The sequence below is a fragment of the Eucyclogobius newberryi genome, unplaced genomic scaffold, assembly GCF_026437365.1.
Source record: "Eucyclogobius newberryi isolate DKJ021-1_F unplaced genomic scaffold, fEucNew1.0.hap1 SCAF_18, whole genome shotgun sequence".
Classification (NCBI taxonomy): Eukaryota; Metazoa; Chordata; class Actinopteri; order Gobiiformes; family Gobiidae; genus Eucyclogobius; species Eucyclogobius newberryi.
In genome coordinates, this window is record NW_027315812.1 from 34,578,971 (window position 1) to 34,592,284 (window position 13,314).

The 13,314-nt window shown below is 43.2% G+C and overlaps 1 protein-coding gene across 1 annotated transcript in view; it reads right to left on the minus strand.

The window, feature by feature from the left end:
* Positions 1-13,314, minus strand: part of LOC140364855 (kinesin-1 heavy chain-like) — a 137,378-nt gene that overhangs the window by 47,107 nt on the left and 76,957 nt on the right. The window contains exons 11-14 of the mRNA XM_072451239.1: positions 12,908-13,056; positions 10,235-10,455; positions 8,873-8,941; positions 5,654-5,860 (exon numbers count right to left, since the gene is read on the minus strand). Coding sequence (XP_072307340.1) covers positions 5,654-5,860; positions 8,873-8,941; positions 10,235-10,455; positions 12,908-13,056 — 646 coding nt within the window. The remainder of the gene's footprint in view (positions 1-5,653; positions 5,861-8,872; positions 8,942-10,234; positions 10,456-12,907; positions 13,057-13,314) is intronic.

Consider the following 13,314-nt stretch of genomic DNA (forward strand, 5'->3'; position numbering starts at 1 on the left):
AGTTTTCTTTACATTTAGGGTTAAATGTGATGCTCAAGCCAAGAAGAGATGTTATAGGGCCTGTGTCAGCTGCTGCCCTGCCTGAGTGGAAGTTTTGGCAGACACATGGAAGACTGTGTCATCAGCATAGAGCTGACAGTTTACGCCTTGGCAGCAGTCTGAGAGGTAATTTATGTACATGGTGAACAGCGAAGGTCCCAGCACAGAACCCTGCGGTACCCCATGTTATTAGGCCTCAGGCTTGATGTATTCCCATTCACCCTAACACATTGTTGTTGGCATTCAAGATATGTTTTCAGCCACTGCAGTATGAGATTTTAAAGGATTGGAGCTTGTCTTCTAATAAGATGCTGTGGTCCACAGTATCGATGGCCTTTTTAAGATCTAAAAACACTGCACCAACACCTTTGTCCAGCCTCTAATCACTCGTTTGAAGACGGTGAGGTGAAGGTTTTAAGCAGGAGAAAAGATGGTTTGAAAGAGGAGTTAAGGAAGCTATTTTTGTTAAAAAAGAAAGACCTTCTTTAAACAGAAATGGAGGGCTTAGGTTTAATCTTCCTGTTATTTATAATGGGTTACTGAACCCCTGGAAAGGTAGAGGACATTCAGATGCTAATCAGGTACTCAGGGTGGTTGAGCCAGGGTCTCACAAAGACAAAGAGGATTCTAATAGCCCATTAAGATTCTGAATAGGCTCGGTAGATACAAGGGGGGAGTTTCTGTTGAAACATACAACTCTTTCTACTTCAGGAAGGCTCCTCCCAATGGGCGGGTCTTACCACAGAACAGTATTAATATCGGAGTTCTCGACCTAAATTCTGTTATTGACAATGACTCTTGGATGAGAGTCGAAACGTCTATTTTTTCAAACTGAGTCCAGATGACTACAACTGAAGCTTTTTCTACTATGGAACACGCCTGGACCAATGAGGGATTACACCGACATATTTGAGCGGATAGAAAGATTCACCATATGTGTGATGGCTTTGAGAAGAGTGTCTTAGTGTTTTTAATCAGAGCTGCACTAATATCATGGAAGTCCTTTGACATTGTGTTGCTCATATTTGAAATGATTTCCTTCACTTTGTCACAAGACACCTCCTCTATTTTAAATAGGTTAGTGTTATCCATGTGTTCTTTAGGACAAGTGTTTTTAAAATGACTTGCCAGTTGGTGCACAGAGTCAATAAAGAAATTGTTTAAAGCATTTGCCATTGACTCGTTGTCACTAATGACCTTTTCATGTACTTTGAGACGATCTAACTGTTGATGTTTTTTCCTGACAGGATCAGTTCAGTTGTGTATCTGCTTCCAAAGTTTGGAATTGTTTCCATTGGCCTCTTCAATTTTTCCAGTGAAGAAATTGTTTTTTGCTTTGTGAAGCTGACTAAGGCCAGTGTAAATAAGATGATCTGTTCCATTTTTTGTCTTTAATGATTTTTTAAGTGCATGGTCTCTTTTTTCATTAGCTGCCACATTTCACTACTGAACCGTGGAAGTGTGTATTTTTTTGGTTTACATTTCCAGGATTTGGTGTATTTTTTTATTATATTGCTTAATTAATTTGTAAATATATTGGTACATTGATTTAGGTTCGATTCCTTTGTAACAATATCCTAGTCAATTTGGTTCAGCTCCCCTTCAAAATCATTCATGTTTGCTTTTGGAATCCCTGTCTGAATTTTAGGTTCTGAGTTTTTATGATTGAGAAAACGCTTTTCTTGCCAACAGAATCATAACATGAAATTGTATATTTTAACTATCCTCTCTGGTCTATTTGCAAGAATCAAATCAATTAGAGTTTCACTTCGCCTTGTAATTCTGGTTGGCTTATCGACCAACTGTTTGGATGGATGGATGGTATCACCATGTGACCACAACCCAAACTCACTGCCCCACGCTGGTGGCTCCATCTCTCGTACTCTTCAGTTCTCTGTGTTTTGCATCTTCCTGAGGAGCACCTCTGCTTCTCCTGGTGTTCTGAGGAGCACCTCTGCTTCTCCTGGTGTTCTGAGGAGCACCTCTGCTTCTCCTGGTGTTCTGAGGAGCACCTCTGCTTCTCCTGGTGTTCTGAGGAGCACCTCTGCTTCTCCTGGTGTTCTGAGGAGCACCTCTGCTTCTCCTGGTGTTCTGAGGAGCACCTCTGCTTCTCCTGGTGTTCTGAGGAGCACCTCTGCTTCTCCTGGTGTTCTGAGGAGCACCTCTGCTTCTCCTGGTGTTCTGAGGAGCACCTCTGCTTCTCCTGGTGTTCTGAGGAGCACCTCTGCTTCTGGTGTTCTGAGCATGTGTTTTTTTACCTTCAAAAGTCACAGAAGAGTCACAGGAAAAGAGAACCCATGTCTCAGTTTTCTCCTCCTGAGCTCCTCACAGATGTGGTGGAACTTTTGCCGTTGTTGATGAACCTCCTATGGAATATCTGGAGCAAAGAAGACACACTTGCCTTTGTACTGGAGGTCTCCTTTAACCCTGGAGGTCTCCTTTAACCCTGGAGGTCTCCTTTAACCCCGGAGGTCTCCTTTAACCCTGGAGGTCTCCTTTAACCCTGGAGGTCTTCTTTAACCCCGGAGGTCTCCTTTAACCCCGGAGGTCTCCTTTAACCCCGGAGGTCTCCTTTAACCCCGGAGGTCTCCTTTAACCCCAGAGGTCTCCTTTAACCCTGGAGGTCTTCTTTAACCCCGGAGGTCTCCTTTAACCCCAGAGGTCTCCTTTAACCCCGGAGGTCTCCTTTAACCCCAGAGGTCTCCTTTAACCCTGGAGGTCTCCTTTAACCCCAGAGGTCTCCTTTAACCTTGGAGGTCTCCTTTAACCCCAGAGGTCTCCTTTAACCCCGGAGGTCTCCTTTAACCCCGGAGGTCTCCTTTAACCCCAGAGGTCTCCTTTAACCCCGGAGGTCTCCTTTAACCCCAGAGGTCTCCTTTAACCCTGGAGGTCTCCTTTAACCCTGGAGGTCTTCAAGACACGTTCCTTCATACAATCGTTTAGAAACCTCATTATCAGGCCTCGTGGTTTATCAGCTCCTGGTCTTGGTTGCCCAGGCGATGTGCTCTTTCTATAATGATGGGAGGGACTTCAACCCCTGATCCATCAAGGAGCTCAGGAATCAGAATCAGAAAAGGTTTATTGCTATTGCCAATGAACAAAATTCAATTGCTTTGGTGAGTCGGTTCAACATAAAACAATGAACAATAATAAAGCAACATATATAAAATCAAAAAGGGCATGCATTAAAGAAAAACTATTTAAATCTACTATAGGATAAAAATAAAATAGGCTTACTATGTACAAAAATTTTACAGTAAAATTTACATATGTAGTGCACAGTAAGTGAACAGTGCAGTGAGTGATTAAATGATGGTTAAAGTGACATGTGTTCAAGAAAAGGAGGAAGGTTCTGGTCCGGACGGACCGTAGCCTCCTGCCTGAGGGGAGTGGCCTCCTGCCTGAGGGGAGTGGCCTCCTGCCTGAGGGGAGTGGCCTCCTGCCTGAGGGGAGTGGCTCAAATAGTCCGTGTCCAGGGTGAGAAGGGTCGGCTGTGATCCGACCTGCTCGTCCCAGAGTCCTGGAGACGTACAGGTCCTTGTAGCGGGGCTCTCTTTAAAACATAGGTGAATTCCAAGTGCTCAGATGGAGCGCTGTCCAAAAATCCAAAAATGGGTTATGGCATGACTCCAGGGAGGTGTTAAAAATGTCTGTGAAGACACTTTTCAGGCACAGTGTCTTAAGGTGGCGGGGTGAACACCGTCTGGTCCAGCAGCTTTTTGTGGGTTGGATATCAGAATAATCTTCCCCAAAAAGCTTTTTGTATCCTTTCCTTCTTCTCCTTCTTTTACACCCACAAGCCTCAGGTTAGGTTGATGGGATCTGGACTCCAAATCCAGGATCTTACTTTTCCCATTGTTGTTCTCCGACTCCATCTCGGCTCTTACTGTCTGCAGATCGTCTGCATCATCTGAAACACGCTGCTCGTCTTCCTCCACGCGATACAGCCGGGCCCATGGCAACGATCACCTCAGCTCTAAAAAACTCCATATCACGCTACATTTACCATCTTATTTCTGACATCATGAGCAATAACTGATGATTAGTTATATTCTCTCCCCCTTCTGATGCAAAGAAGTCATGAGAATCTTTATCTGGGTCAGCGGGACCCTGGGTCTTCCGCGGACAAGAACTGCATTTCTCCGCCTCAGGTTTGCCAGCCTTGTTAGCCTTGTTAGCTTCGTTAGCTTGCGATGCGGGCCGCTTTCCAATGGGGCCGTTTGTAATATAGAGGGCCGTCAGCTTTGTTTGTTTTGGTCCCATAGTGTTGCCAGACCTGCAGAGGTGTTGGTGCGTCATCTAAAAGCGCCATAACCCGGAAGTCTTGTGAATGGTTCTTCATAAAGAAATGTTCTTTCTTTAATTTGTTCCTACACTGAAAGTAAATCAAACTATCAATCGTTAAGTTAGGAAAAGTATCAAGTCGTCTAAAGTCACAGAGCTTCAAGTCCAAGTCTAGTCCCAAGTCGCTGGCATTCAAGTCCAATTCTCAAAGCATCAAAATAGTGACTCAAGTCTGACTCGAGTCCAAGTCCTGACTTGCAATTCAACACCTGTAGGACTGACATAATGACATGTGTGATGGAAAAATATCACGTCATTAGGTTGTTGCGATGCTAAGTAATGAGTTGCATGAGATGATTGATTATTTCAACAGCTTTGATTGTTTTAACATGGTCAGCTTAGTAACCTTTGTCCTGTGCTTTGGTCAATTAACACTTGCCTAGGTGAAGGACAGAGGACCCTGCCAAAATATACTGTCAATGTATGTGGAGGATTTGGAGGGTGCCTTTCGAGTGAGTGGCCTGATACCCCACGACCCAAGGATGAAACACTAGATCATACACTCCTAACTCACGGAAGTCCGAATTCGGTCCCTCTGATACAACTCAATCATTTTCTCTCTCTAATAAGCTTTTTTTCATTGCATTACAGTCTGTTCCACTTCACTCGTAATATAGGGTTAACCCCTAACCTTAAGCCCTAACCCTCACCCTAACCCTTAACCCCTAACCCTAAGTTTATGTAGTAGTTAGGAAAAAAATAACAAACTAGACTGTGCAATCTAGAAGTTAAAAAAGTTAAACACGAAAAAAATTAAAGGTCGGAGCGGGAGTCGAACCCAAACTCTCCAGCACGTTACGCAGTGGTACCAACAGCTGAACAATAGATCTGAAAACATTCTGCTGTGAGACAGAAAATATACCTCGCATGTGATCTGGGCCGCCATATTGGATTCTGTAACTTCCAAATTAAAACTTCCGTGAGTTAGGAGTGTATGATCTAGTGCTGACCGAAACACAGGCCTTTACCACTCATTACATTCTGACATCATGTTTTGACTGTTGTGCCTTTTTAAACTGGACTTTGTTTGAGAGTCATTCAGTCAGACCAGGGAGGAAAAGAAGACTATCAGGGAAAGCATTTTGGCTTTTGCACGGCTAAAATAAAGAACCGCATTTGAACAAGACAACTTGGTTCTATCTTGCCTTATTTCTCTGTCACCGTAGTATTTAGTATTATAGTATTTTTATAGTCTTTTTTCCGCAACACATGATTTCAAGCTGAAAATATCACATCAATGTAACATTAGAACAGGAGCTGAGTGACTCACAGACTTCTGGTTGAGCTCCTCGCTGAGTGCCTCAAACTCCCTTGTCTTGTTCTCCACCTCCTGGCTCTTGTGGTCGTAGTTGACTGCTAGCTCCTCCAGTGCCTGCAGAACCTCCTTCACCTCCTCCTTTGATGCCTCGTTCTCCCCCAGCAGTCTTTTCAGCTCTGTCTGCAGGATGTCGTGGTCCCGCTGCGACGACGTCAGCAACTAGCACAACCATTACTTGTTAAATTCAATCATAATGAATATACAACCATTTTGTGAAGCCTTGTGAGACAAAAAAATAATTAAATTGAATTGAATATCATATCTACACACCATATTTAAATAACTAGACCGTTTTCGATAAAAGGTACTGCTACTTAACTTAAGACACCGTGTGGCAAGGCAAAAATCTTATATTCAGAGATATACATTTAAACTGCATCTGTAGTTTACTGAAATAAATGTGAGGAAAATAGTACATGTTTTCCATTTTTCATCTATAATTAAAGCATGTTAAGTATAAAAATGGCCCAAACTGCATATTTGGGACATATGAATATGTCAAATGGAAAGAGGCAGGTTTAAATTTTACATTACTGAAAGGATTTCTTATTCAGCTTTTGAGTCCATTTAATCCACCTGAAAAATGTCATTACAATTCAGATTTTGTAAAACGTTTCTGGGTTGAAACTGAAAAGAATCAGGCTTGGAATTAGATATGAATACATCTTGTTGGACTCCTCAGGGCTGCCCTTTGTCACCAGTTCTGTTCATAGTTTTTAAGGACAGAATTTCTAGGCGCAGTCAGGGGTCGAAGGGTGTGGTCAGGGGTCGGAGGGTGTGGTCAGGGGTTGGAGGGTGTCCGGTTTGGGGACCACAGGATCTCATCTCTGCTGTTTGCAGATGATGTTGTCCTGATGGCTCCATCAAACCTGGACCTGCAGCTGCACTGGGACGAGAGGGAAGCGTCTGGGATGAGAATCAGCTCCAGATCCGAGGTCATGGTTCACATCCGGAAAAAGGTGCCTTGTCCTCTCCAGGTGGGTGGGGAGTCCTTGTCCTCTCCAGGTGGGTGGGGGGTCCTTGTCCTCTCCAGGTGGGTGGGGGGTCCTTGTCCTCTCCAGGTGGGTGGGGAGTCCTTGTCCTCTCCAGGTGGGTGGGGGGTCCTTGTCCTCTCCAGGTGGGTGGGGGGTCCTTGTCCTCTCCAGGTGGGTGGGGGGTCCTTGTCCTCTCCAGGTGGGTGGGGGGTCCTTGTCCTCTCCAGGTGGGTGGGGGGTCCTTGTCCTCTCCAGGTGGGTGGGGAGTCCTTGTCCTCTCCAGGTGGGTGGGGAGTCCTTGTCCTCTCCAGGTGGGTGGGGGGTCCTTGTCCTCTCCAGGTGGGTGGGGAGTCCTTGTCCTCTCCAGGTGGGTGGGGGGTCCTTGTCCTCTCCAGGTGGGTGGGGAGTCCTTGTCCTCTCCAGGTGGGTGGGGAGTCCTTGTCCTCTCCAGGTGGGTGGGGAGTCCTTGTCCTCTCCAGGTGGGTGGGGAGTCCTTGTCCCAAGTGGAGGAGTTCAAGTATCTCGGGGTCTTGTTCACGAGTGAGTGAAGGATGGAGCCTGTGATTGACAGTTAGATCGGTGCAGTCGCTGCATCGACTGTTGTGGTGAAGAAGGAGCTGAGTCCAAAGACAAAGCTCTGGATTTACAGGTCACTCTACGTTCTGACCTCACCTATGGTCATGAGCTTTGGGTCATGACCCAAAGAACAAGATCACAGATACAAGCGGTCGAAATGAGATTCCTCGTGTTTCAGGCATGTCCCACCGGGAAGAGGCCCTGTGGATGACTCAGGACACGCTGGAGGGACTATGTCTCTCGGCTGGCCTGGGAACGGAGGAGTTGGAAGAAGTGTCTGGGGAGGAGGAAGTCTGGGAGTCCCTGCCCCGGATAAGCGGAAGGATGGATGGATGGATAAAAAAGAATGATAACCATCATAGCCCTTTGAACACTGCCTAAGCGCCTTGCTATAGTATAGTATATGTACGTACTAAAATGAAATATAACATATAAAGTGTTCAATGTTTGTTGTCTGTGTTGCACCGAACCACCAGGACACAAGGTCCTATGTTTGTGAAAACCCTTTTCTGATTCTGATGCTGATTCTGAAATATGTATTAAAGCTTATACATCTGAACTTTCAAGGGGATTAATATCTAAATTATACAAATGTATGAAGAGTCTGGACTGATCGTTGATACAATCTGGACTCTACTGACACATGAAGGGTCAGTGGGAAAGAGAGGGTCACTTTGTTCTGGAGGTTGAAGAGTGTGAAAGTATAAGAACATCTCACTGGAGATGTTGGAAAAGTGTGTCTGGTGTTTTTTTTCTGTTCCAGATCTACAATACTGTAAATAGGGGCATGATCATTTGAATCTATTGTACTTATGCCGGCCTCGGTTCTTTTGGATGTATTGGACTCAAAACTAACACATTGTGGTGATTTTTATATTATTATATCATATTATCATATTATGATACAATAATATATATCATATTATAGTAACAACAATAATTATATAATAACATCACTTTTTTTGAAGTGAAGCAAATATAATGATCTTTATGAACTCCTCATGACTTATGATGAAATCGTGCATGAATCATTTGAAGTGGCATCACTCATGTTACCACGATGAGGTAATGATGAACTCACGAGTTCATGTTCAATAAAGTACTGGAAAGTATGACACAATCATAATGGTTTCATGTGAACACATGATTATGACAATGTGATTATGATGATGTCATGCGTGAATCACAAGGTCTGATGCAATCAATTGGATATCTATATTATAACATATCAAATGATTAGTTAATGATGATGAAATCATAAATAGATCAGGATGAATTAATACACATATACTAATCGTATACAACACTTATACTTATAATGTGTTAATAATTAGTTAATCAATGGAAATTCTGATTCATCATGGTTATGATGATGTAGTAATGACTTAAGGTAACTTTTGAACTCATTATGATCATGATTAGTAAATTTTACTCATTGTTGGTGTTAATGTGTGGTATTTTCATTAATGAATCATGAATTCATGCGAGTTCCTTATGAACTGCTTAGTTCATGTATGAGTCATGATGAATTAATGGATCAACTCTTGTACCATTATTATAAAGATGTGTTTCACCTGCAAAAGTCTGATACTGATCAAATAAGAGTCACTAAGTGTGTCACCTCCTCCTGGTCCAACATCTGCTCCTTCAGCTCCTCCACCAGCTGCGACTGCTGGTTGATCTCCTCGTCCTGAAGGAGGAACAAAAGGGACATGGCCACTTGTTGGAGGAAACAGTAGAGCAAAAGAGCAAACATGGTCTCAATTGATCCTTTAAATAAGATAAGATAAGATATTCCTTTATTGTCCACATATGGGGAAATTTCATAAATACTACTGTATGTCATCAAAATGTTGAAACTCCTAAAATGTAAGCAAATAAAAGCATTATACATATTCAATTATAAACAGACATCAGATCTAAATGTAATTATGACAAAAATAAAGAAATAAAATGTAATTTATGACTGTAGACATTAAAGTTTAGTCGCAGTGTTAACAGAATTATTACAAATAAGAATTTTCTAGCCTCAAATATTTCAGCTTGACAAAAAATAGAATTTGTAAAAGTAGAACTTGTGGTATTTCTGTGCATATTTGTCCTAATATTTGTAAAAACCTAAAAATACAGATATTGCCTAAATCAAAAGTCTGTGTCATAATCTGAAACTAAATCCAATAGTATCAAAGCAGCTCTGACATCAGCCACTTGAGATTATTCCAATCATAAATCACCTTCATCTGCAGATGCCTGACATGATGACTGGTGATTACACCACATCCACATAGTGTTAGCAGCGTTACATCAGAGCGTATGCTATAATCGAAATGAGAGGAGTGAGATATTTATATATGTATATATATATATATATATATATATATATAGGGCAGGGCTTACGCAGCTCAGAGTAAGATAAATATTTGAGTTCTCAAGTCCACAGATTGATAATGACTTTTGGAGGATTTTCAAAACAGTGTCCAGATGACGATGGAACACTCCTGGACGAAGAAGGAGCTGAGTCCAAAGACAAAGCTCTCGATTTACAGTCAATCTACGTTCTGACCTCACCTATGGTCAAGATCGCAGATACAAGCGGTCGAAAGGAATTTCCTCCGCCGTGTGGCTGGGCGCTCCCTTAGAGATAAGGTGAGGAGCTCAGTCACACAGGGGGAACTCGGAGTAGAGCCGCTGCTCCTCCACGTTGAGAGGAGCCAGCTGAGGTGGCTCAGGCATCTGTTCCGGACGCCTCCTGGGTGTTTCGGACATGTCCCACCAGGAAGAGGCCCCAGGGAAGAGACTGCTGCCCCCACAACCCGGCCCCGAATAAGCAGAAGATGATGGATGGATGAAAAATGATCGTAATTGCATTTCTCTAATGGAAATGTTTGTCTGGACAATGCAGACTCATACACACAAACACTAATACCTTAAATACAATTGTCAACACAAAAACAACACTGTCTGTGTGTCTAACTGCTCCCACCTTGTCGTCCATCTCCTTGTAGAGCTTAGCCAGCTTGACCTCATAATGCTCCTTCTCTGCGTCTGTGAGTTTGGTCCCTGGAGCTCCAGGCGTCGCGCTGGGGGCCGCACTTGGGGCCGCACTTGGGGCTGACTTGTCATTGTTAGGGGCCACATCCAATGCTTGCACCTCTGAGTTGGCCTTCTCTTTGTCAAACTGATCTTCCACTGGCACCGTTTCACCTGCAGGGGGAATGAAATCAAATTCAAAAGATGTGTGTTGGTAGAGGACTGGGCAGTCAACAGTCAGTAAACTAAGACGTGTTGGCTATTCACCACAGGCACCAATTTTGCCTTCACCATGCCTTCTCCAGCTCTTCTCTGAGCGATGTATATGTAAACAATCTTGAGGGTTCAGCATAGTATCTTTGCTGTTACTGCACTGCACTTTTCTTCACTGAGATGTCTGATGTTTTTCCAGGGATCTGATGTAGCCACTCCTTCAGTTTGGGGGTCACTGCCCCGAGTACTCCGAAAACCATGGGCACCACTTTTGCCTTCACCTTTCCACGCCTTCTCCAGCTCTTCTCTGAGCCCTTGTTATTTCTCACTTTTTCCTGATGTTGCCATCACTTGCAACCCAAGTCAACTACAACAGCTTTTCTCTACTGTTTATCCACGACGAAAATAACTGGTTGGTTTGCCATTACCATTCTGTCAGTCTGTATCTAGAAGTCCCACAGGATCTTTGCTTGGTGGTTCTCCACCACCTTTTTGGGTTGTTTCCCACTTTGACCTAGGGGTTCCCAGTCCATACTCCGTACAGAGGTTCCTGCACACTATGCCAGCCACTTGGTTATGGCGCTCCATGTATGTTTTCCCTGCCAGCAAATTACACCCAGCAGTTATGTGTGGGATTGTCTCAGGGCCCTTTGCACAGCCTACACCTTGGGGTCTTGTCTCAGGGGCCCCTTTGCACAGCCTACACCTTGGGTCTTGTCTGGTGTGGTAGATCTGGGCCTCTATTGATCTGGTGTTCAGGGCCTGCTCCTGTCCTGCCATGATCAGGGCCTCTGTCTTTCAGACTGGCCCGCTCTAGCCATTGGTAGGATTTCGTGATATCAGCCACTTCAGTTATGTTCCAGTGGTACATCCCATGTAGGGGCGTGTCCTCCCATGATGGTCCCGCCTCCAGCACCTCATCCTCTGTTCCCCATTGGGGACTTGTTCTTGCTAATGAGCCGGCTTCTTAGGACTTGCCTCACTCGTTGTAGGTCGATGTGCTTGTTACCTCTTCAAGGTTGCCTGTGGCCATTTGCCTGTGGTATTCCAAGGTACTTGTAACCATTCTCAATGTCTGATATTGTTCCTTCTGGGAGTGAGACCCCTTCTTTGTGTACTACCTTCCCTCTCTATGACACCATCTCACGTCACTACACTTCTCAAGCCTGAGTGACATGGGGGGAAAAAATGAAGAGAAATGTCAACATCCAGCTGTCAGGGCGTTGGAATTATAGGAGGTTCGCCATGCACAAGGCAATAGTCTCGTGGTCCCAAATGTCCAAGATGACAAACTGATTAAGGGCAAACACTGGGGATTCAAATCCCAACCTTTGGATCAAAAGACAAGCAACTGTGCTACTGTCGACCTCAAGAGGTCTAACTTCTATTCTACACTTTATGTACAACTTTTTTTTATTTATTTTTAAATGTTTCTTGAAGCAGGAAAGTAAAGATGCAATTTAGAATTACATTTTTTCCTCTGTTTTTGTGGTAGGCAGAGTTCTGCAGGGATTAACAGGAGTACGTCTTAAGAATGAAATCCAAGACCTTGCGGTGAGTCCTGGTTCAGTCCAGGTTCCGTCTTGGTTTAGTCAGGATCTGGTGTTCTTCTTGCTTTGTCCTAATTCTGTCAATCTTTTAGTCGATGAATAGACTCATTCTCATGGTCTTTGTTTGTTTCATAAAGAGAAACAGTTAAACTGTACGGCATTGTCCTGATTCTGAGTCTGATTTCTTGCAGTTTAACTGCCATTTAAATAGCTGTTATTTGCGTCAGATGTGGTGTGTTATTTGCAACAGCCTTAAGATTATTTGTCCAGGTTACAGAATTACAGAGTGACTGGTTATTGTGTTCCATCTGATTAATATAAGATAAAGTCAACATAAGATAGTGACATGAGAATATCTAGGTCCAAGTTAGCAGTTATAGACCCGAGTTTCCCGGTGTGCAATATATGCAAAAGTATCAATACCACAATATTGGCTAACAATAATCAATATTGCAACAAATTAAATGTATGTTCACTATGGTCAGATCTGACATAAATGTACTGTTTAAAATGAGAAGACCAAAAAATTAAGTTTCCTTAGCCTTGATTAAGTCTCAGTTTAGTCGGTGCAACTTTACCAATACTATTCTCAATACTGGTGCCATTACTAGAATATAGATGGAGAGATAATTGTTGATGATAACATAATAAATAGATAGATAGATCATTTGAACTCATTGGTTGACATCGGGTATCGTAGTCAAAGCCGCTTCTCAAAGTACTGAGTTTTTTAGTGGCAGTTGTAAAGTCAGTTTTGTCTGTGGTGAAAACAAATCGTGATCTTGTGCATAAGTTATGTTTATAATGTAAAAAAGAATTATGGCCTAGGAGAAGCTCTATGTTGTGGACATGTGTGATCTGACCTTTCCTCCAACGGGCCAGCTCAGTCTCCAGCCAGGTCACCGTGTTCCTCAGGGTCTTGTTCTTGTCCTTCTCCTTTTCCCACTTCTTCTTCCACTGCTCGGCCGTCAGCTCCACATTCAGGCTCACATTGTTCTTGATGGTCTTTGCTCTAGAAGATGACAAGTTGTCACCATGTTATAAGGCTCCTGCTCTGCCTCTGTTTACAGAGTCTACTCATTTCAAGGATATATTATTCAAAATTACTTTCCCTCTTTTTTATTCCTGTTCTAATATGTTGTATTTAGCTATATTATTTTTTTAAACAAACAAAACAGCACAAATGAACACTGAACAAGACACAGAGCGTTTACATACAAACATCAGTAGTAAGTTTGTGGCCCAGAGTAATTGTCATATTTTGTCCAAA